Source organism: Poecilia latipinna, unplaced genomic scaffold (genome assembly GCF_001443285.1).
Source record: "Poecilia latipinna isolate Pla-1442-1.1 unplaced genomic scaffold, P_latipinna-1.0 Scaffold502, whole genome shotgun sequence".
Taxonomy (NCBI): domain Eukaryota; kingdom Metazoa; phylum Chordata; class Actinopteri; order Cyprinodontiformes; family Poeciliidae; genus Poecilia; species Poecilia latipinna.
Window position 1 is genome coordinate 220,296 of NW_015113118.1, and position 20,754 is coordinate 241,049.

At 37.9% G+C, this 20,754-nt stretch overlaps 1 protein-coding gene across 5 annotated transcripts in view; it reads left to right on the forward strand.

Annotated features, from left to right (window-relative positions):
• pacsin1b (protein kinase C and casein kinase substrate in neurons 1b) overlaps positions 1-18,921 on the forward strand; it is a 36,942-nt gene extending 18,021 nt beyond the window's left edge. For 2 of the 5 annotated variants that reach the window (XM_015040246.1, XM_015040250.1), the window contains exons 2-10: positions 6,098-6,223; positions 9,412-9,568; positions 9,703-9,938; positions 10,436-10,588; positions 11,019-11,194; positions 11,274-11,394; positions 11,784-11,908; positions 12,114-12,307; positions 15,933-18,921. In XM_015040246.1, coding sequence (XP_014895732.1) covers positions 6,164-6,223; positions 9,412-9,568; positions 9,703-9,938; positions 10,436-10,588; positions 11,019-11,194; positions 11,274-11,394; positions 11,784-11,908; positions 12,114-12,307; positions 15,933-16,042 — 1,332 coding nt within the window. In that variant the 5' untranslated portion in view covers positions 6,098-6,163 and the 3' untranslated portion in view covers positions 16,043-18,921. Of the gene's footprint in view, positions 1-3,243; positions 3,477-3,519; positions 3,698-6,097; positions 6,224-9,411; positions 9,569-9,702; positions 9,939-10,435; positions 10,589-11,018; positions 11,195-11,273; positions 11,395-11,783; positions 11,909-12,113; positions 12,308-13,854; positions 14,693-15,932 lie in introns of those variants that run through there. The other 3 variants (XM_015040247.1, XM_015040249.1, XM_015040251.1) reach the window with 3 other exon arrangements.
• The last annotated feature ends 1,833 nt before the right edge of the window (positions 18,922-20,754 follow it).

The following is a 20,754-nucleotide window of genomic DNA, read 5'->3' on the forward strand; positions in this document are numbered from 1 at the left end:
CTATTGCAGTGTATACAAGAACAAAGAACGGCTCTCAGTGAGGCTTCAGTCCCATCAACCTTAGTAAAGATCCGTCCAGAAGAATCGGATCGTTCCTGAATGTCATATTACTATATTCCACTTTGGTCACAGCGTTGTCCCATATATGCGACACCTCAGTCAACACCTCCACACAATAATTCCAAGTGACAACTTTTTTTCATCGCAGATGCAACATGTGTCTCAGTACAACTAGCTTTGCTAGCATCACGTCCACAGATCTTACCTTTCTTTAAGATTTCCTTCCAAGTGACGCTAAAAGTTGGACGAAGTCCCCACCGTCTGTGAAAGCGAAGCGCTGCTTATTTTACATGTCGGCATATCTTATCGTTTATGCAGCGCTATTATATTACTGACGATTAGACAGACATCTTCATCCGCTAAGAGGAAACCACTGCGCATGTCTGGAGCTCCGCGTGCGAGTAAAGGTGGAGGCGATGGGTGACAACAGACACTAAGTCATGTTATTGCTTGGATTTTACGGCGCCACCTTAAGACCCTGAACTTCACATTTTAACGGACAAAAACGAAATGCGACGTGGATGTAACGAGTAACGCAACGGTTTTGTAGAAATGTAGTGAAGTAGAAAGTACAGATACTTACTGTAAAATGTAGTGGAGTAAAAGGAGAAAGTATCCATTATTAAATCTACTTAAGTAAAGTACAGATACACGAAAATTGTACTTAAGTACAGTAATGAAGTACTTGTACTTCGTTACTTCCCACCACTGCTATTGTCACTACCATTCATACAGTCCTTACACATTTACATGCCAACAAATAGCGTGACAAACTCAATATGTGTTTGTCACGCTCACTTGTGTTTGCATAAAACAGCAGAACTGTTTAGTCAGATGAAATGACTCAGGTATACATCTCTCCTTCTGGTTTAAACCAAAATTGAAATTGTCTTACTGTTACTTTATTGGATCAGTTCATTTGTTTCTGTGACTTGTCTTTGACATTAGACTGCATCAAACCTTAAAGAGTTTTAGCCCATGAGTTTGGTTTGTTATCACGTCTATCTGTTTACACAGCACTGCAAATTATTGATGAATGTGGCTCTAAATATAGGCCTTAAATACGATGAGGGCAGCAGCACAAAGTTTGTCCTAAGGGGAAAGGAACAGCTCGATTGTAATAATACAGCCAAGAAGTGTGTGTGTTCAGGGACCTATAGAGGGTGGTTGTGTGTATGCATGTGTGCGTGTGTGTCTGTGTGTGAGAGAGAGAATGTTTTAAGGGGTATACATCACCGATTGATCTCTGGCCAATTAACAGGCAGGTCAAACAGAATGTAAAGCAAGAAGTATGTTGCTTTGCATGTTGCTTGCATTTCTATTGAGGCCCTGAGGGGTGAGTTGGTAGGACTGTAAAACATAAAATTGGAACTTCTATGATGACTCCGAGTCATGGGTGTTCAGGGGAAATTTAATACAGGGTCAAAAAGGGACTGCAACACTTTAATTTATAGAGGTTTAGCGAAATGTTGTAAAAAAAAAAAAAACTCATAGATTTTGAGTCTCGGTCTGGCCTGGTAGGTGGAGTTTTTATGTTGTGAACTTGTTGTTGTTATATCTTCACTTTTGCTTTAAACATATATTTTCTTTCTGTCTCCAGAGCTGGAAACTGTATTTGTGTCCTGAATTCCATCTCAATCTACGACACAAAGGATTAAGATTAAGTCATGACATTACAGAGTCCTGTTAGTCTGCTTTAATCGAACTTTCGTTTGTTTGCCTAGAAAGTCCAGTTCGTTTTGGGGAGGTGTGAAAGTTTAATTGAACCCTGATGCAGACCAAAAACCGCAAACTCTGGTCCACTTGAAAACCTATGTCTCAGTTTGGTATAAGCAAACAGGAGAGGGGGTGAACAGGTTTGATTGCAGTGTGAAAGCGAACCGCATCAGCTGAAAATCTAACAAATGTTGCAATCTTGGTCCCCAATTAAACTGAGTCTGCTGGAGTATTAGATGCGAAATGATCCTAAGTAGTGGCCAAAATAAGTTAAGAAATGTAAACATACATGTGCGTTTTGTTTTTTATTTTTACACTATACCTCTTTCCTAGGACAAAGTGCAGAAAAAAAGGGCTGTGCAGAGGTTTTGTGTAGGTGGAGAACAATGGAGGAAGTCTTTGAATGCAGCAGAAAATCAAGCGGCATGTCTATCTTCCGTTCCACCTGTCCTCCCCACTGAACTGGACAGTCAGCAGAGACTGAAGGCTGTCTCTGCTCCTCTTGTCAGCCTGTGATTCATGTCAGGCTGGTTGGCAGAACGATCAGCCAACAGAGGCACAGTGCTCCTTAAAAGCTACCAAAGCTGCGGATCAGTCTTGTTGAGCATAGTATGTTTTTGCTCTGGATGGCAATAGAAGTTAATAATTTATCATTTTATAGCTTTTATGTCAACATCGCCGATATGCTCACTGGTCATGAGGAAATTCCAAAGAGCTTAGGTATTGCATGTATTTATTCTGAAATTGTGGTAATATTGTTTGGGTTTGATAATTGCTGCATTTTATTGATAGAGTTAACCCAGTTCTCTTTATCAATAACAATCATGTTATCTGTAATGTTCCACAGTTTGTCTCAAGATGTTCAAATTGTCAGATGCTTCCTGTGAAATATTTTACTACCAAATTCTAAGATATCATAAACAGAGATTGTAAGTTTCTGTTTTTGTGTTTCGGTTTTAGAATTAATTGGCAAATGGTAAAATGGTTTAAAGCATGTTATGAAATATAAACTTAAAACTACAGTTTAAGTTTTTATTCTTTGGAGGAGTTTTTAAGATGGCACAGAACAGATAAAATGCTCTAAGATTTTTAAATCAGTTATGCTCACATATCTCCTGTGATGTAAATCAGTTCAGACACAGTCGCCTTTCATTTTGCTACATATTTTTTAAATGTTTTGGCAGAAGATAGTTGATTTTCTTTTATTTTTCTCTGGATTATAATATGTGTGCCGCTTTTAAAGATGGATTACCTGCTTTAGCTTTGGTGAAAAATCATGTTAAATGTTAATTATTCCTATAAAAGTGAAGCTGCAATGCTGCGTGTGCACTCTGTTGATTGAGCGCTTCGTGCACCCACACCAAACCTTCTGCGGTGCCACCACATAGCAGCCGCACACCTACCCCACCCCCCTCTTATCTTTGCCCCTGCTCTGGTCTCAGCCATTAAAACACAAGGATTATTTTGCTCAGTCGGTGGGAACACAGACACATGTGAACTTTACACAGAACTCCAGGCTGAAAGACGAGAAGACACAGACCTATTTCCCCTGCTCTGGATACACCACTGGTAGCACCGAGCAAAGATCAGCAGACAGGAGGGGTGGCAGTGAAGAGCAGGACTGCCTGCTAGAGGAGCCCACGTGCTTCTTTTTCCCCTCTCTCGCTGCACCCTAAGCTGCTGTTCATGGAGGACTGGAGGTAGGCTTTTGTTGCTGTTGTGGGGGGCTGTGTGCCCCTGTTCTCGGGGCGTCTTTGCTGCTTTTGTGTTGGGGTTTTCCTCACTTAGACGTGTTGATGCAGCTGGCTTGCAGTGATGGGGATCATCTGAGCTCTTGCATTACATGGATGCTCTTGCTTGTTTGTGAATGCCATGGATGCTGAGCAGTAACTGCTGTCTACTTTTAGAAGAAAAGGAATGAGTAAGTGGAAGTGGTGTGATGGTAGCCAAATGTTAAAGGATGCTGCTTGGATTTGAGTTTTTGCCTGTTTTTGTTGTTGTTGTTTTTTGTTTTTTTTTGCATGTTTAGGGTTTCTCACTAAATTCTGTATTATATTTTTAAATTCAGTCAGTTTATTGCCTTTGTGTTTGGAGAAGCAAGTCAGTGATTGTTTTCATATTCTGCAATCTGCCTTTAAAATAAGCCAGGGCTGAACAAAAGCCCCCCGCTCAGTATGTAGCTAATGGCTCAACCAAGCATAATAAACACCCACTTCTTAAGCTCACTCTCTGCAGAGCTGCGCTACAGAAAAAAAAAAAAACAACAACATTTATTCTTTCCCTGAAACTGTTGGTTTAGAAGAGACACCTCTCCCAATTTAAGAAGATTTGATGCTTTTGGAAAACAACTTCCTTGTTTCAACTCTGTGTTTCATTGTGAACTGTGTTGTTCCATCCTCTGGTCCATGGTTGACCCAAATACTCGCACAGTTCTCTCCCCTCCCCCTGACCTCAGATCAAAACAAATCACCGCTGCTTCCTTTTCTATTGTTTCACATATGCCTCTTCTGTATCAAACTGGTTTTTACAGTAACAGTTTTTAATTTCAGATATTTTTAATTCTACCTTTTTATTATCAGACACAAACAGGAGTTGGAATCCACCAGTTTTCTAATAAGCTGCTGAGAGGAGATTTCCTTGGACAAAGAAACCTAAAGAATAAATGTGTGGCTGCCTCTTAAAGTCACAATGTCTGAGAAACAACAACAAAAATTTGCTTTATTTTATTTTAGGGGATGTTTATTTTGAGCTGGACACGTTAGACAATGCTGATTGATCTGTTTGTTATAAAGTATTAAAATATTCACAACTTAAGACCTAATTTTTTAATCATGCTTTCATGTCCATGCTTCATGCTGTTTATTGGTATTTCTGTTCTGTTGAGTATGCATACTAAACTAATACTAAAGGTTGGCTATCTGTGAACCAATCGACATGTAAGGAATTAAGCAGAATGTGCAGAAATTATTTGATAATCACAAAATGAAAGCTATTTTTCATAATCTGGGCCTGAAAGTATAAACTGCCTCATTTTTTTAATCACTGCTTATCATTCATATATTTAGGGAGGAAGAGGCCCTCATGTATTTATTTAGCTTAGACGCCTAATGTCTGTCTCACCATACTGTCAAAATGTTGAAAGTAAAAGTTTATTCAGATTTATTCAGAGTGAACATGGTGTCCTGATAAGTAGATTGGTTTTCTTTTAAAGATTCCTCCTACTTCTTAGCTGTTTCACTTCTTAGTAACTCATGCAGTCACAGACATAAATACAGCATTGATCCTCTTATTTAGCTCTCAGCAAGAAAGTAAATAAGCCCATTTCTCAAAATGCCAAACTTCATATTTATCTCGCAACATATGCAATGTATCTCCGGACATGGTGGTCCTTCCTCGACATGTTAAAAGCCTGCAGCAGAAATGGCATCGATCAGCACGATTTCCAAAGAAATGCTTTTCCTGTCACATCATCTGTTTGTTGGTGTTTAGTATTCAGCAGAGGCTCCATGTAACCTGCCGTCTGCGCAGATGCAATGAAAGAAGCTTGTCTTCGTGTTGTTCTGTTTCACATTTGCCATCCAGTTCATTTGCATTTTCACTTTGCATTTTATTCTGATCTCTCTTATGCAGGTCATTATGTGTCTGTGTAGCGTAATTATGATTTGCACCTCGAGCCTCAAGTGCCTACTTTCATGTCTCAGATCTACAGTTTGTCATCTTATCTTACATAATGACTGGGATTCATGCATGAGTATTTAAAAAAATATAGACAGCGCGTTGCATTTATTTTTGATGGTTTCATCTGCAACAGCTCAGTGGTCATCAGCTTCTAGCTCAGCTCGTCCATCTTTTTTGTGAAATTGACAAACATGTATTCACTACTACAGGTGCAATATTCATAATATGATAACTGTGTTTCTTTGGAAAAACATAACACAATTAACTCCCTTTCATATCATAACACAAGTATCAATTTTTCTATAATCTTTTAGTTCAGGTTAGGTTTTGGCATAATGTGTGAAATAACTTGCTTATCAGCCATATAATCACTGTGACTATCATTGATTTCATTTGCATTAATTCTGTGTAAATCAAAGCTCTTTTTAAATCTATATCACCTCAACAATACTAAACACCAACAAACAGATGATGTGACAGGATTTCACTTTGTATGTAGAGAAATTTGATGTTTAACATGTTAAATTATGAGAATGAAACTAAAACTTACGATATGATTCAAAAGTTATAAAGAAACTCATTTTTTCTTTCCATCTCACTCATCCAGGGTTAGGGCTCACATTTCTCTCATGTTCCCCAACAGTGCATGAGGAATACCACTCTGCTGCTGACCCCTACATCCTGAAGCCGCCCTGCCAAATCTGGGACCATGTCTGGAGGCTATGATGAGTACGCCAGCCAGGAGGAGGCCACGGACAGTTTCTGGGAGGTGAGGAAAAATAGGGCAGCAGCGTTTGACAGATTAAACCTGAGCTCAGAGTGACACTGCATTGTGATGAACTGCCGGCAGACCAACCTCCTGTGGGTTGGTGAGAAGAAATACGATGCGTTGTCTCGTTTATCAGCGTTGCGTAGACTCACAACTGCACATAAATCAGGCATGTGCTCGACAGTAAACATAGCATCAGATTTATCATGAGTGTTGCGGCACAGATCTAAGGATTGCTCACACTTACTGAGCTGGTACAGCCACACTGATTGTCAGCAAAGTGACAAACTGTCGCATCCTGAGGTCATTATTTAAGAAGGAAATGAGTAAGCAACTAAATACATTCATTCAACTGCAACATCAGGAGGTTTTCATCCTGTGTCACTATCTTTGGCCTTAGCCACTCTTGTTTTACTTTTCCCTTTATAGCTTCATTATTATTGCACCTTTGTACTTTTTGAAGTCATAGTTTTCAGGTATTTTATCTCTGTTTATAACTACTTCTCTGTTTATAACTACTCCTTTGCCTCTGTGCTGACTTTTATCTACTTCTAAGGATTAAGGTCCTTGTAGTTGTCTGCAGTTGTAGATGCTTCAAACTGTCAGTCTCTTATAGCTCTGAAAGGTTTCAGATAGGTTTCCTTTTCTTAGAAGAATGATTTTATATGCACTATAAAGTCTTTCTGGCAGATTACAAAACATCAAAAGCTGATGCAAAGCAGAGAGTTAATAAAACTGGGAATTAATGATGCAAGGAAGAAATATAAGGGCTAAATGCACAATGTTGTCTAGCAGTGAACAAAGAAAAGAAAAAAAAGATTAAAGAAATAAACTATCATAATTCTGAACAATAAAAATAGAGAAGAGATGGAAGTGGAAAAAAAACAGATTCATTTAAGGATCCCTTCATATGGAATAAAGATTCTTAATAAAGAATCTTACAACAGTAGACATAAATTATCCAGAGTGTGGGTGGTCTTTACAAGGGATTGGACCTTTATCAATCCTGCAAAATTAGCTGGCAAGTCACCAAGTAAGTAAGGTTCTGTAATGCTATTTGGACCACAGCTGCTATTCTGACTTCAGCCAAATTGATCTCAACAAGCTATTCTCACCAACACAGTAGATACCTCACCAAACATAGGTTTACTGCAAGTCAAAATCGAACAGGTAAGAAACCAGTGCACACATGTCCAAATTGCACATACATTTATATGTGCTGGTTGCTCGAAGAATGAATGAAACTTTGAGATTTTCATGCTGCAGTTTTAATGCAAAATATATCTATCAAGGAAAAACGTCCTGGACATGTTTGACCAGTCAATTTTGTGCAGACTTTCAGGGGGGTCCTTTTCTAGTGAGGAGCGGGTATATGTAACTGCAATAAAAAAGAATTCAGAGAACCAGAGTATACATTTCCAACTAAAACACAAATGTCAGTAAAGGAGATTTGGAACATTTGAGTTGAAATTACAGTCAGTTTATCACAGCCAGGACTGTTTAATAGGTGAGACTGACTGTTCTGTATCCTGCATAGCCCCATCTGGAAAAATACGACAGATCATAGCACAAGTATTAATTGTTTTATAACCCTTTACTTCAGCAATTATGCAAAACTAAGTTACAAACATTAGAAATGTTGTCTAGAAAGCCATTTTTAAAGGTAAAAATTGTTGGGTATATTTAGAATTACTGAATAAACTGATTCGAATATCATGGAAAGTATTGTTAAATAAAAATGTTACTATGTTGCGCCATTGGTGTCATGGTAATTTTGGTTTCTCTCACAACATTACATCAGCAACAATGTTTCTCCAACACAAAGAGACCCATGTTATCTGAGCTACAAGTTCCCTGAAACACATCCATTATTCATGAGAGCTGGTGACTGATCACAGTGTGCAAAGCTGGAATAGATCTACCTCTCCTCCAAGAACACAGCCTGCCAAGTTCCTTCACTCTCAGACATTTCACAGAGAATAAAAATCCACAGCAGATGCTTTATTTCACATTTTTAGACTTAAAATGAAATCTCATCTTAGACTGAATTTTCTCCTCGGGTTACTTTGGTCTGTGCCTTCAGAAATCATCAGGTGCGGGGAAAATGTCTCCCTCCAGCACTCAGTCACTTCATCACAGTCTCTGCATCACAGCAAAGACGCTGCAGTACCGCCTGATGATTGCTGACTCGGCTGGCTGCTGCTGAGGCAAAGGTCTGGTGTGGAATACTATTATACGGCCTCAGCTGCTTCCTTTTAGACCACACTAACTGTTTGTTGAAAGTCATTTACAGGGTGACTTGCAAGCAAACACTGCGTTTAAATGTTTTCCACTTTTCTCGGTCATAAAGGTGGAAAATAATGGTTGTAAACAGAGGCTTCAACCTCTCTTTATCGAAATAGCTTTGTGTCTCTGGGGAGAACTATCAGCTCTCTGGGAGGTGGCTGCTCCTGTAGCTGTGGAGGGTTGTAAATTATATGACATTAAACCACCCCTTTCTTTTGATTGCGTAACTACTCACAGAGCAGCAGCAGCAGTGTCTTCCCTGCTGCTCCTCCTGCTGATTCAGTTCATCTCCCACAGGCTGCGAGGAGAAAAGAAGTGACATCTCACACAGTGAACTTTGGAAGAGGGAAATCACAATGCCTCTTAAGCAACCACACAAAATCTGTAACAATTTGTGTTATGAACATTTGTATGTAATTTACAAACACATTCAAAAAAGGATAATAAGATGAGTAATGAGACTTGCTTCACAATTTCCATATAGGTAGAACATATTTTCTGAGGTTGCAAAATTTCTGATACTCCATATTAAAACCAAGCTAATAAGTAACAATGTAAACGCCTTTAGTTGGATGCGGTTTGGAATTTGTGCAACTGGATGTCATTCAGTTTTACGTACTGGACCTTTAAAGTGATCATTTCTTTTTTTTCTTTTTTTCAAGCAGTGGTTCTGTTACAAAGTCCAGAGATGCAGTTAGACAAATTCATTTATATTAATTTCAAATTATTCCAATACAGTCGAATGAAAAGACTCATATTTACATTCCACACAGTCAAATTTGAACCTAAATATGATACAGTAAAATACTGAATTCTTTTAGCAATATTTTATTTTGAAGACAGCAGACAACTTGTGGAGGTTCAGTAAACATATTGCACTGGTGCTTTGTTTTGTATTTAAGGTTGGGAACTACAAGCGCACAGTGAAGCGCATCGATGATGGTAATCGACTCTGCAATGACCTAATGAACTGCATCCAGGAGCGTGCCAAAATCGAGAAAGGCTACGCACAGCAGCTCACTGATTGGTCCAAGAGATGGAGGCAGCTGATTGATAAAGGTATAAAAGCAACAACAGTTGTTTTTCTATTAAGCTATTAGTTTGGTTTTGTTGCCAAATGAATTTAGAACGGACATATTTGTACTAGAGTATATGTTAAAAAATATGACTTCAGATCTTAATTCCTCCACCAGGTCCTCAGTATGGCTCAGTGGAGCAAGCCTGGATGGCAATGATGACAGAGGCGGAAAAGGTGAGCGACCTCCACACAGAAATGAAGAACCACCTAATGAGTGAAGACTTTGAGAAGGTGAAGAACTGGCAGAAAGACTCGTACCACAAACAGATGATGGGAGGATTCAGGGAGACCAAAGAGGCAGATGAAGGCTTTAAGAAGGCCCAGAAACCCTGGGCCAAGAAGCTGAAAGAGGTGAGAGTGAAACGGATGAACAAAATTTGTCTTAGAACTTCATGATAATGCTATGCTTTTGTTTCTGTTCTAACCAGAGTCTGCCTTTGAAGACATTGTACTGAGTGAAACTGAGTTGAAAACTGACTTTGATTAAATGACTCAACGTTGGACTTTTTCAACAAGCAGCACTTTACAGCATCAGTGTCTGACAGATTTACTGCATAATTTATAAAGCTACTCAATTAATAGATCGCTTAATCATCTTAGTGTTTAAGTATTTGAGCTGATTATTAAAGATTTCCTGATTAAACTCAGTCATTTATCAGTAATCTGCTTTTACATTTTTCCATATACCATATGTCAACCATAAACCAAGGTCATTATTTGCTGCATGTCATTTATCTGGTTTTATGTTGGGAAAGTATTATGATATGCGATAACCCACTTAAATAATACTTCTTACTTCTAAACGCAGATTCTCTGCTCAGGTTGTTTATGTTACCTTGTGTTGTCAGGTCGAGGTTGCTAAGAAGTCATACCACATGGCCTGCAAAGAGGAGAAGCTAGCCACCAGCAGAGAGGCCAACACTAAGGGAGACGGAACGACGCAGGCAGAGCAGAAGAAACTGCAGGACAAACTGGAAAAGTGCAAACAAGACTCACAGAAGGTGAGTCCATCAGCTGCAACGCCAATGGGCTCATCATTATGTAAATATTATGTCCTATAAAAACCCTAAACGCAAATGCGCTGCCATGCTATTTCAAAGTATCAGGGTTTGAGTGTGGCTTGGTTAATGAGTGACTGAATGCCACTCCTGCTCTTCTCTGAATCTTGTCTTTTCTTGAAGTGGACTCTGGTCACTTTTTATTACTTGAATCATCAAACATCTGATTCATTTGCTGTCTCAGAAAAAAACTAAAACTATTTCTAGATTGATGTGGTTTATGTGTGATTGGAGAGACAGAAGAAGATGTCAGTCATCCCAATCATTTTTAGTAAAGACTTTACTAAAAAGATTTTTTTTTAAAATTTAAGAGTTCTCGATAGCAGTAATTTTAATCATACAGTTTTCTTTGTTCTTTTTTGGTCTGATGTAGACGAGGGAAAAGTATGAAAAGACTCTGGATGAGCTGGATAAGTGCACCCCTCAGTACATTGAGAACATGGAGCAGGTGTTTAACCAGTGCCAGGAGTTTGAAGAGAAGAGGCTGAGCTTCCTGAGGGAGGTGCTGCTGGATGTCAAACGTCACCTCAACCTGACGGAGAACCAAAGGTGAGTCAGCGTGAGACAGAAAGAGAAAGGCAACATCCAGTCTCTGTGCTCACATCACATCCTCGTTATCTGTTCACAGTTATGCCGCAATATACAGAGATCTTGAGCGGGTGATTACTGCAGCCAGCCCTGAAGAAGATCTCAAGTGGTTCGGTAGTATCCACGGCCCTGGCATGCACATGAACTGGCCAAAGTTTGAGGTGCTGTTGCTTATTTTTTCCTGTTCTCGAACATGTTGTTTTTCTAATTATTTTTATGCCTTTTGGGTTTAATGTGAAGTACTTTGTGATTTTAACCAGAGCTCAGTGCTGTTTAAATTTAACTTTAATGTCTTTGCGTAGCTACAACCATACTAAAATGATTTGCATAAACCATTAAAAGGATGAAGTACACATCGGAAATGAAAAACGTATGCACAAAATTTATGTGAATTTTGTATTTTATTTTACTTTACTGCAGTTTAGTTTTGCTTAGTGTGTTTATTTATGTGCACTTGTTAAATGCAGATCGCCAACTAAAAAGTAATACATTTTTCACCTTCATTCATTCAGTTTTTTTTTTACTGTTCTGTTCATTGACTTTTTTGCAGGAGTACAATCCAGATCTTATCCACACCATCTCTAAGAGAGAAAAGTCAAAGAAGCATAACGATGAAGTCATGCTGACTAATATCAAGACTCCAGGAAGCAACGTTCAAGCAGAAGACAGGGGAAGGTCTGATCTTTATCCTTTTTAGCTCATCCAGTTCATTTCATTCAGCTTTTCCAGGCACCAGTTACGGTTCTCGTCTATAATAGTCAGCATTTTCCTTCATTATTACATAGTCATTCATTACCCAGCATAACAGCACAATCGAAAACAATACACATTTAGTGTCAACAATACCAGGACTCATCCAGGTATTTCCACTTCCTTTTAGCGTGAGCAGCTATGAGAAGAACCAGGCGTATTCGTCCAATGAGTGGTCAGACGATGAAGGGAAGGGCCTGAACTCGGGCAGCGACACCAACGGAGGGTCAAACCCTTTTTATGAAGAATCGGGCGAAGGCGTCAGAGTCAAAGCTCTGTACGACTATGAAGGCCAAGAGCAAGACGAGCTTAGCTTCAAAGCAGGTCAGTGCTTTGAACAGGAAGCACATTCTATCTGCATTTTCTTCTGTCAGATTGAATGCACGTTTTTCGTCACAGTATCTGCAGGCCAAATCTGCAATTTGGTCCAAATTTTTATTTCCTTTAGCATCCTATGGATAATGAATTATTATGGTTTTTACACTGTAGTTTTATGGGGTGTTTTGTTTTATTGTTGTCTTTTACGAATGCCCAATTCTAACTTAACATACACATAAACTGTGGTTAAAGATTTTATTCAGAAAAACAGATATTAAAGATCTAGAAAATACTCAGTGAATACACAGAGTTGAAAAAGTATTCATGCCCCTTTAACCTTTTTGTTGTTTTCACCCTAAAAGCACAAATCTCAAGCTATTTTGCAGGAGTTTGTTTTGTTCACTTTAGGTTATTAAAAATTATTCCAAGCTTTGAACATCAATCAGAGCCTGGTTTTTCCATCATCTGACAAAGGAAATGGAAAGAGTGTGGGCCATGTTATCCGCCTAAGCTAACTAAAAAACATTATTAATCAGAGAAGCAGCCAAAACTCTCATGACAAACTCTGGAGGAGCTCCACTGCTCAGATGTGAGAACTGACCAATAAACACAAAAAAAATCTTCTTCCATCTTGACAAGTTGTGGGAAAGAAGACGATATCATATGACAGAACCCAGAACTTTGGGTGAAAGTGCATACAGTCTTGTGAAAAAAAGACTGTGTGCAGTCAAAAAGGGGGTCATTTAAAGTGTCTCCTGCTGACTTTATGCAATTTATTCAATATATTTCAAAATGTGGGATATTTTTCTTCGCTGTATAAATGCATTCAAGATCAGCTGATAATTCTTTTTATTTATTTATTTTATTGTATTTTAATCTGAAGTTATTCTACTGCAGTAAAAGGTGAATTTATTTTAAGGATTTTTAACACATCTTTATGGATGCCAGTAACTGTGGAGGAGGCTGATTTTAGCTTTGCTCCAAATTACAAATTAGAAAAAGAAAATCATCTGTTTGAAATAAATTGAGGTGAGATATCATGGCAGCTTAGGTTTTGTAGCACAATTACTTTTCCAGTCACATCTCTTATGAACTGTCAGGTCTTCTCTAAAGACAGTTCCCTTTTCAGCACCATCTGTCATGCTGCGGGGACTCAACACTCATCGTTCTCATCCCTTTGCATCCTCATGACCCCATTTGTTCCTTCCTAACCTCCTCATTTAAAACTCTAACTCTTGTCATCACACTCTTTCAATCCAATTGTAGTTCACTTTTTTTAACAGAGCACAACTTCACTACTTTTCCGAGCACCAAAAAAAATAAAAAATAAAAAATAAAATTAAACCGTAAGTAATTCACCCCCCTGTTGTCCTCGGGTCAAAATGACCGAGGACAACAGGAGGGTTCATATCAACTCACAAACTGTCCAGTTGACTACCAATGTTAATCAATCCAATCCATCATTCTCCCTTGTTGCTTTCACCCTTCATTGCTTACCTCATCTCCCCCTTCTATCCATTCTTCTCTATTTTTGCTGTCCTTGTTTTTTCCAGGTACCATCTAGGGGATGTCCTAAGTTGACCAGGTCATTTGGCCCATCCTGAGTCTCCTAGACAGCAATAACAAGACTCCCCAGATGAGCCTCAACCTTCAAACTCATCCATTATATCAACCTCTCTTCCATAAATCACAGACATAACTGCTTATTTCCACTTTATTTCTTATCATTGTGGCTGATGCCACGCAATGGCTCTAACAAAATATTAGCAATGTTAGAAATTTTACCAAAACCATTTAAAAATGAAATAAATGCAATCTTTACGGTTTTTAAAGTTTCTTGAATTTTAGGGGGGGAAAAGCATTTTAAAGTCTTGTTTTGTAATGTGACATATAGTGAAATCCAGATTTATCTACTTGATGCATTTTCATTGATTGGTTAGGTTTGATGCATGCACGCTATGACTGGGTTGTTTCCATGTTTGAAGATCACTGTATTGGACTGTAAAGCTGAGCTGTAAAGCTCGACATAATGATAATTGCAACAAGAAAAAATATACATTTACAATAGAAAAGCACAGAAATCCAAAAATACACTGAGGTGGATAGTTTAGGGTGGGTAGCTTCATATTTATTCACCTGGATAAAAGTCAAAGAAATGTAATCAGCAATGATATTATGAGGAAACACTGTGAATTTGGAGCAGTTGGTACCTTGTGTTAGCATTTCTGGGCTGCAAAATGGTTCTTTGACTGTAGTGAACGGTGGCTAAATTTGATGCTGTGATCCAACAAACCTAGTTCTGTACCAGTCTCGGGTTTATCCCTGTTTGTCAAAGCTTAATTGTGTGATCCAGATCCTGCAGCCGTGTTTCATTAAAAATAATATTTCACTGCTGTCCCGATGTATCCTTCATGTTTTAAATTCACCAAACAGTTTATGTAAAAAAATGCCTGCTGCTGTCTGTCAGTCCCTGTTGTTTAGCTGGAAAGCTGTAAGTTACAGTGGATAACTTGAAAGAAACCCATGTAAGAGTGGTCCAACTCTTAGAGTAAGGAGGCCAGAAATAAATTTATAGAGTGACATTTATGCATCCAGACAGCAGTTACAACACAGAAACAAGCTGGAAGTCAGAGAAACCAGTTTGAGCCTGAACCACACAGACTTTTATCAATAAGAGGATCAAATTATCTCAACTCAGACTCCAGAACAAAATGTGACAAAGACATGCAGTCTTACCATATTTTCCATGGCGGAACTATCCATTTTCTGCAGGGATTGTTAATAAGCATATCCAGACAGGATGCACACATACACAACAGCACATATTTATGATCTGTAGTCTTGAGGGGAAAAGTGCAATAATTCAATACATTAAAAAATATGTGATAACTTTATATGTAGTAATGTGACATAGTACTACTGCTTAATCAGTATTTCAGGCTTTATATAATGATTTCATGGTAGCCATTGGAAAAAAAAGACGTTTTCTCAGATTTTATTTTCTCAGAATCAGAATTATTTCAATTATTTATGCAGCATCAGGCAAATCTAGTCATAAAACTCAGATCTTCCAAACCAATTTGACACTCTTTTAATGTGGATAAAGTGAAGATTTAGAAATCCTGCAACAAAAAAGAAGCCGTTATGTGATTATTTTTTATAACAGCAACATAATTTACATACACCTGATAATGTTTCTTTTATATTTTTGGATTTTGACATAAATTGACAAAGAATCAATACACCGAGAAAAAAGTCAGAATTCTTTTATTTTCAGTGGCCATAACCCTCTTCCATATTTTAGATGTAGTTCTTTTTTTAGAAACTATTTTTTTTTGACAAGATATTTATTTGTTGTGCCCCTTTTGCATATCAATAGCGTCTGCAGAGCTCAACATTACTTTAAATTCCATCAACATACTTGGAGAAGTCAAAATAACTTTCACACAAATATCCACATGAAAGGAAAATATGCCAGGAAAACATAAAACTCGAAAGATGCTACAAATCCTCCCGATTTGGAAAATTGGTGGCAACTTCCTTTCATGTCCTTGTGGTCAGCTGCAAAAAACAAGAAAGAGGTGTTTCATTAAATCCCCCTCCCACTTTCTGTCCCTTTTTATCAATCAAGGTGATTTGCTGACGAAGCTGGAAGACGAGGACGATCAGGGCTGGTGTAAAGGTCGCCTGGATAACGGCCAGCTCGGTCTTTACCCTGCCAATTATGTGGAGCCGATCTAAACGTCCCCAGCCGAGGACGCTCAAAATCCGGACTGAACTGTCCACTCACGCCCGCACATTGCCAGAGACTTCAAAGCAAATCTTTCTTTTCCCGAAAAGGAGCAGCAAGCTGTCGTCATCGTAAAGAGGATTGCTCAAACTCACATCACCTCCAGTTACAACAACTGAAGCGACACATTGTTGTCTCTGAGTATGCTGTCAGCCGTGATGCTCTTCTCTCATGAGAAATCGAATAAAGCGCCGGGGTATCAAGAATGAGCTGTGCATTTATGTATTTTAATCTCTTTTTTACCATCTGGATGCTTGTATAGTTTGTTTCTTTATAAAATACACTGTTTTCTTCCTTAGTATTTACACTACGTTTAGCATTTTTGGAAGTGTATGCGCATTTCATCTTGTAAAGTTCAACTGGAGAATTTAAAACCACTTTCAAAGCTGCATGGCCTGCAGAATGTTAGCTTTGCTTAAAATTAGCATTCAGGCTCACGCAAATGTAACAAAATGCCTCCCAGCGAGCAGAGGGCCAGGAACAAGACAAATATACCACAACTGTCTAAACACTTCATTTTTTTTGTTTGTCGCAGAATCATGTGTGAAGTCCTGCATACAAACTGAAGGCACCAGTGTTAAGCTCGTGATTTAATCAGTCGAAAGTGGAGCTGACCTTTGACCCTTGAAATAAAGTAAGCAGACTTTTTCGATGTCAAATAACTGTTACTATTGCTGGATAAGTAGGCTTGGTTATTTTGAATAATCACGCTTACAAACAAAACACATAAAATAGCTCAACTTAATCGTTGATCAACTGTTGAAAAGTTCTTATGCACTCACCATGGGCATGAACAAGGATGTGGTGCACAAGTTTGAATTTATTCAGCATTGGGGCAAAATTATACATATAAGCTCAAGTGTATACATACACAACCAGTAACATTTGGTTATATATCCCATAAAAAGTTGGTCTTTACAGATATCAACAAGCTTGTAGCGTAATCTGACTGGATGTTTGACTATTCTTATTATTGAAGTTTGCTTAAACTGTTTGTTTTTTTTGTTATAGACCCAGCTTTATATTATAGAGCTCATAGAATTTTACTGGGGTTGAAATGACAATCTGCCAGCCTGCCTCATTTATTCTGTTTGAATTCCCAATTGTGTCTATAAATTTTGACCATCTTTCAGAGTCAAATAATAATATTGATATGGAATGAAATTTGAATCTGACCAAAGATTAAGGGATTAAGATTAAGAAATGTAACCTTAATTGCAGGAATTTTTGGAGTAGTAAAAGTCATGTTTTCAACTCTGAGGACTATAACTACTGTAAAGAAAAGTGGAGGCAGATTCATGCTGTGGGCCTCCATCCAATTTCTTCACCTTCCTTGCTCAGATTAGTATCAGTGGCTAGTGTGTGTGTGTTGGAGCTTGTATGTGTAATTCTGACCTTCTGTGCATTAGAATAATTGAAAATGAATTCAACAAATTTGTGCACCCAGTTCTTGTTTTTTATTCAGTGAATTACGTATGACATCATGCCCATTGTGAGAATATTCTAACTTTCCATCAGCTTGGGATAAGATACTACCTGGAGTGTATAAAAGAACATAATCCGCCGTGTAACCTCATTGAGAAGGTGCTCTACCAAGAACACTGAAGAGTGCAGAATTGTGCTGCTATTCACAGCCTGTTGCTGCATTACTCTATTAAAGATAACACAAACTCACAGTTACTCTCTAAAGAGATTTTCTCGTTTGAAATGGAGTTCTCTATCAAAGACATTTTTTTTAACGCAACGCTCCACTTTTCCCTTTCACTGCAACAATGTGCCCAACTTCTCTGTCACCTTTTATTTACTCTCTTCTCTTTCTCCCCCAGTCAGATGTGTTGATAATGCAGCCTCCGCGATCACAAGCTGCCTTGTAAACATCAACTCGTAGCTATTTTATATGGAGATTAGCCACATTTACTAACCAGTTTTATCATTTATTTGTTCCTGTAATCAGTGTGGATTGTTTATTTTGAGCGAACGTTGGTGACTCGCAGCTCTTACCCCCTGTGATTTTGTGCATGCTGATGCGCCCACACGCTGTTTACTGAACTGATCCGGCGCATGGTTTTGATTAGTTTCCATCTACTTATTGGCTGAGGCTCAAGTTAATTAAAGCCCCATGTTGTGTTAATGTTTGTTTCTTTCTTATATTTTATCTTCAGTCAGGAAATTCAGCATATGTAGCAGTGCTGTATGAGAGGCTGGTTTGATAGCTGCACATGCCGGTGCAGATTCCTGTTTGGTCTGGGTGGCAGGCTGCTGTTTCTCACGCAGACAGAAAAGCTGCAGAGTTAGATGCAGAAAGAGGATCCGTCTGAAATATTGATGAGACACCAGACTTTTCTGCTTTGAGAGCAAAAATTATTTTTTCACACAAACCCCCAAAAGTGACACATCTGTTGTGTTAATGCCTCTGTATGCTTCTTTTTCGTGCCTGCCTCTGTATGGTGTCAGCGCTAGATTCAGAGAGGTGAAAGGCCTCTCCAGAGACTCTCTGCCATCAGTGACAGAGAGCTTACCTCTTCTGAATCTGACTCCAGCTCATCTAGATCAGTTTACATCAACACAAGGACTGACTGAAGAACCTGTAGATGGAAAAGCTTCCGCATCTCAGCTGTCATACCTGTGTCTTTGTCTGTATTTGAAACAGGACGGGATTGTTTACGTCAAATGTGAAGCTCCTGAAAGCCAGTAAATGACAACTTTTTCTCATCTTCAAAGGAAACTTTTAGATAACTAGAGGGCTTTCTCTGTACTTTTAGCATAGTGTTGTAATTTCCAAACTGTAGTGCCTGTTCTACATAAATAATAAAAAAATATTTCATCTGAAGTTTGAGACATACATTGAAGTCTTTAAATACAGTTGAGACTAATTTAAGTACAGACCTAGTCCTAAGACACCAATGAGTCACCAGTTAATGTAACAGACATGTTTTTGTAATGTGGAGGAAGCCAAAATACTGCTTCAAACTTTAAAATTGCACTTTGAACGTACATTATTAACTTTATAAATTTGTCAGACTTAGTTATCCAAACCAAACTATTTTAAACAGTAAAGAACATGTCAATGTGATTGAAAAGTGAAAAGAAAAAACATCCACATGAAGACATCTGTTACAGTGACAGCCCTGCTGAATAATGAAGGACTTAAATACTGTTACTCCTCTATATCTATCTATCTATCTATCTATCTATCTATCTATCTATCTATCTATCTATCTATCTATCTATCTATCTATCTCATCTAGTTAGTTGAGTTTTATCAGGAAACTCATCAACAATTAGAAGAGAATATTTTCTGAATTTTCCAGACATTTAATGTATGAATTTAAACTGAGAAAAATCGCCTTTCCTGGATCAATTTTTTTAAATCATGATTTACAAAACATTTTCAATTCAATACAAGTCAATACCTATTGTTGCCACTAGATGTCACAAGATATCTTACAAACAACTTTATGATTTATTTTTAGAAAAAATGTTTGTGTAGTTTAAGTAACTCTCTTGCTATCGAAATAATAAGCTTATCTCCAAACTAATTACAGTTTAGATATTCCCTCTTCTTATGATATATTAATATTTTAATACGACTATATTCACAAACTTCCAAAGCTAAACGTTTAATTTTTTACAAACAAATATACAACATTGTGTACGGGGAACTAATATTTTTCAAGTTCTGGAGCTATTATATAAAGTTGCAAAGTTTTTATATATTTTTTTTTGTAACTTTTCGTCCTTGTTTACATTGTAGGTGTCACTTGAATTACAGAGAAATCCTTCAATGGAAAAAGAAGAAAAAACAACTGCTATCTGCCTTTCTAAGTAAATTTTGCGGTTGGCTTCTGTTTTTGTTTCTTTTTCTTGTTGACGGTTGGTAAAACACACACTGTTATTTCCCTCAGTCATTTTTGCCCTCTAATTATCACTGCATAATCTTGTGCACTATGAGAAAATCTTTGATCCCGTGCCACTTAAATGAATTTTAATGTAAGCAGTCGTATGAAATGATAATAATTACCCCTCACCATAGAGGCACATTTTAACTGGGAATGCATTCTGCATGCATGTTGTAGCTTGTTAGCACATTGGCATTTTACAATGGTGTAAACTGCTCCCATCATCCAAGACATCACATCAAGACTGACTTCACACTAAACATACTATTTTTTACTCATATTTCCTCTTAGCTCCTTTGAAGCTTGATCAACACAAGAGGAAACAAGTTCACTCTTACTTTCTAACCTCAGCGCAAGAGGTGTTTTTTTTTTATTTTTTTATTTTTTACCTGCCTCATTTAGCTCAAAACCACCTTGTCTTGGCAGATCTTCACTGCAATCACTCACCACTGGAGGAAAATGGTAAATATGATACATTTTTTAAAAACCTGTTGGATTGTGTGAAAGACAGTTACAGAAGAAAATGTCAGTAAGGACATTCATCAGAAAAGAAAGGACTGCGAAATTAAAACAGCTTGATACCTCTTCAAACAATATGTGGTTGTTTTTTCATGTACCACAAACTCGTGCAAATTACCCACAGGTGGAGTTCAAATTTAGTTTCTGTCTTAGTTTGTGTTCTGTCTGAATCATGAAATTTGCCTTTATTCAAGAAGTAGATTATTGGGACATTAGTTCATTTGAAGTACACATTTGCATAACTG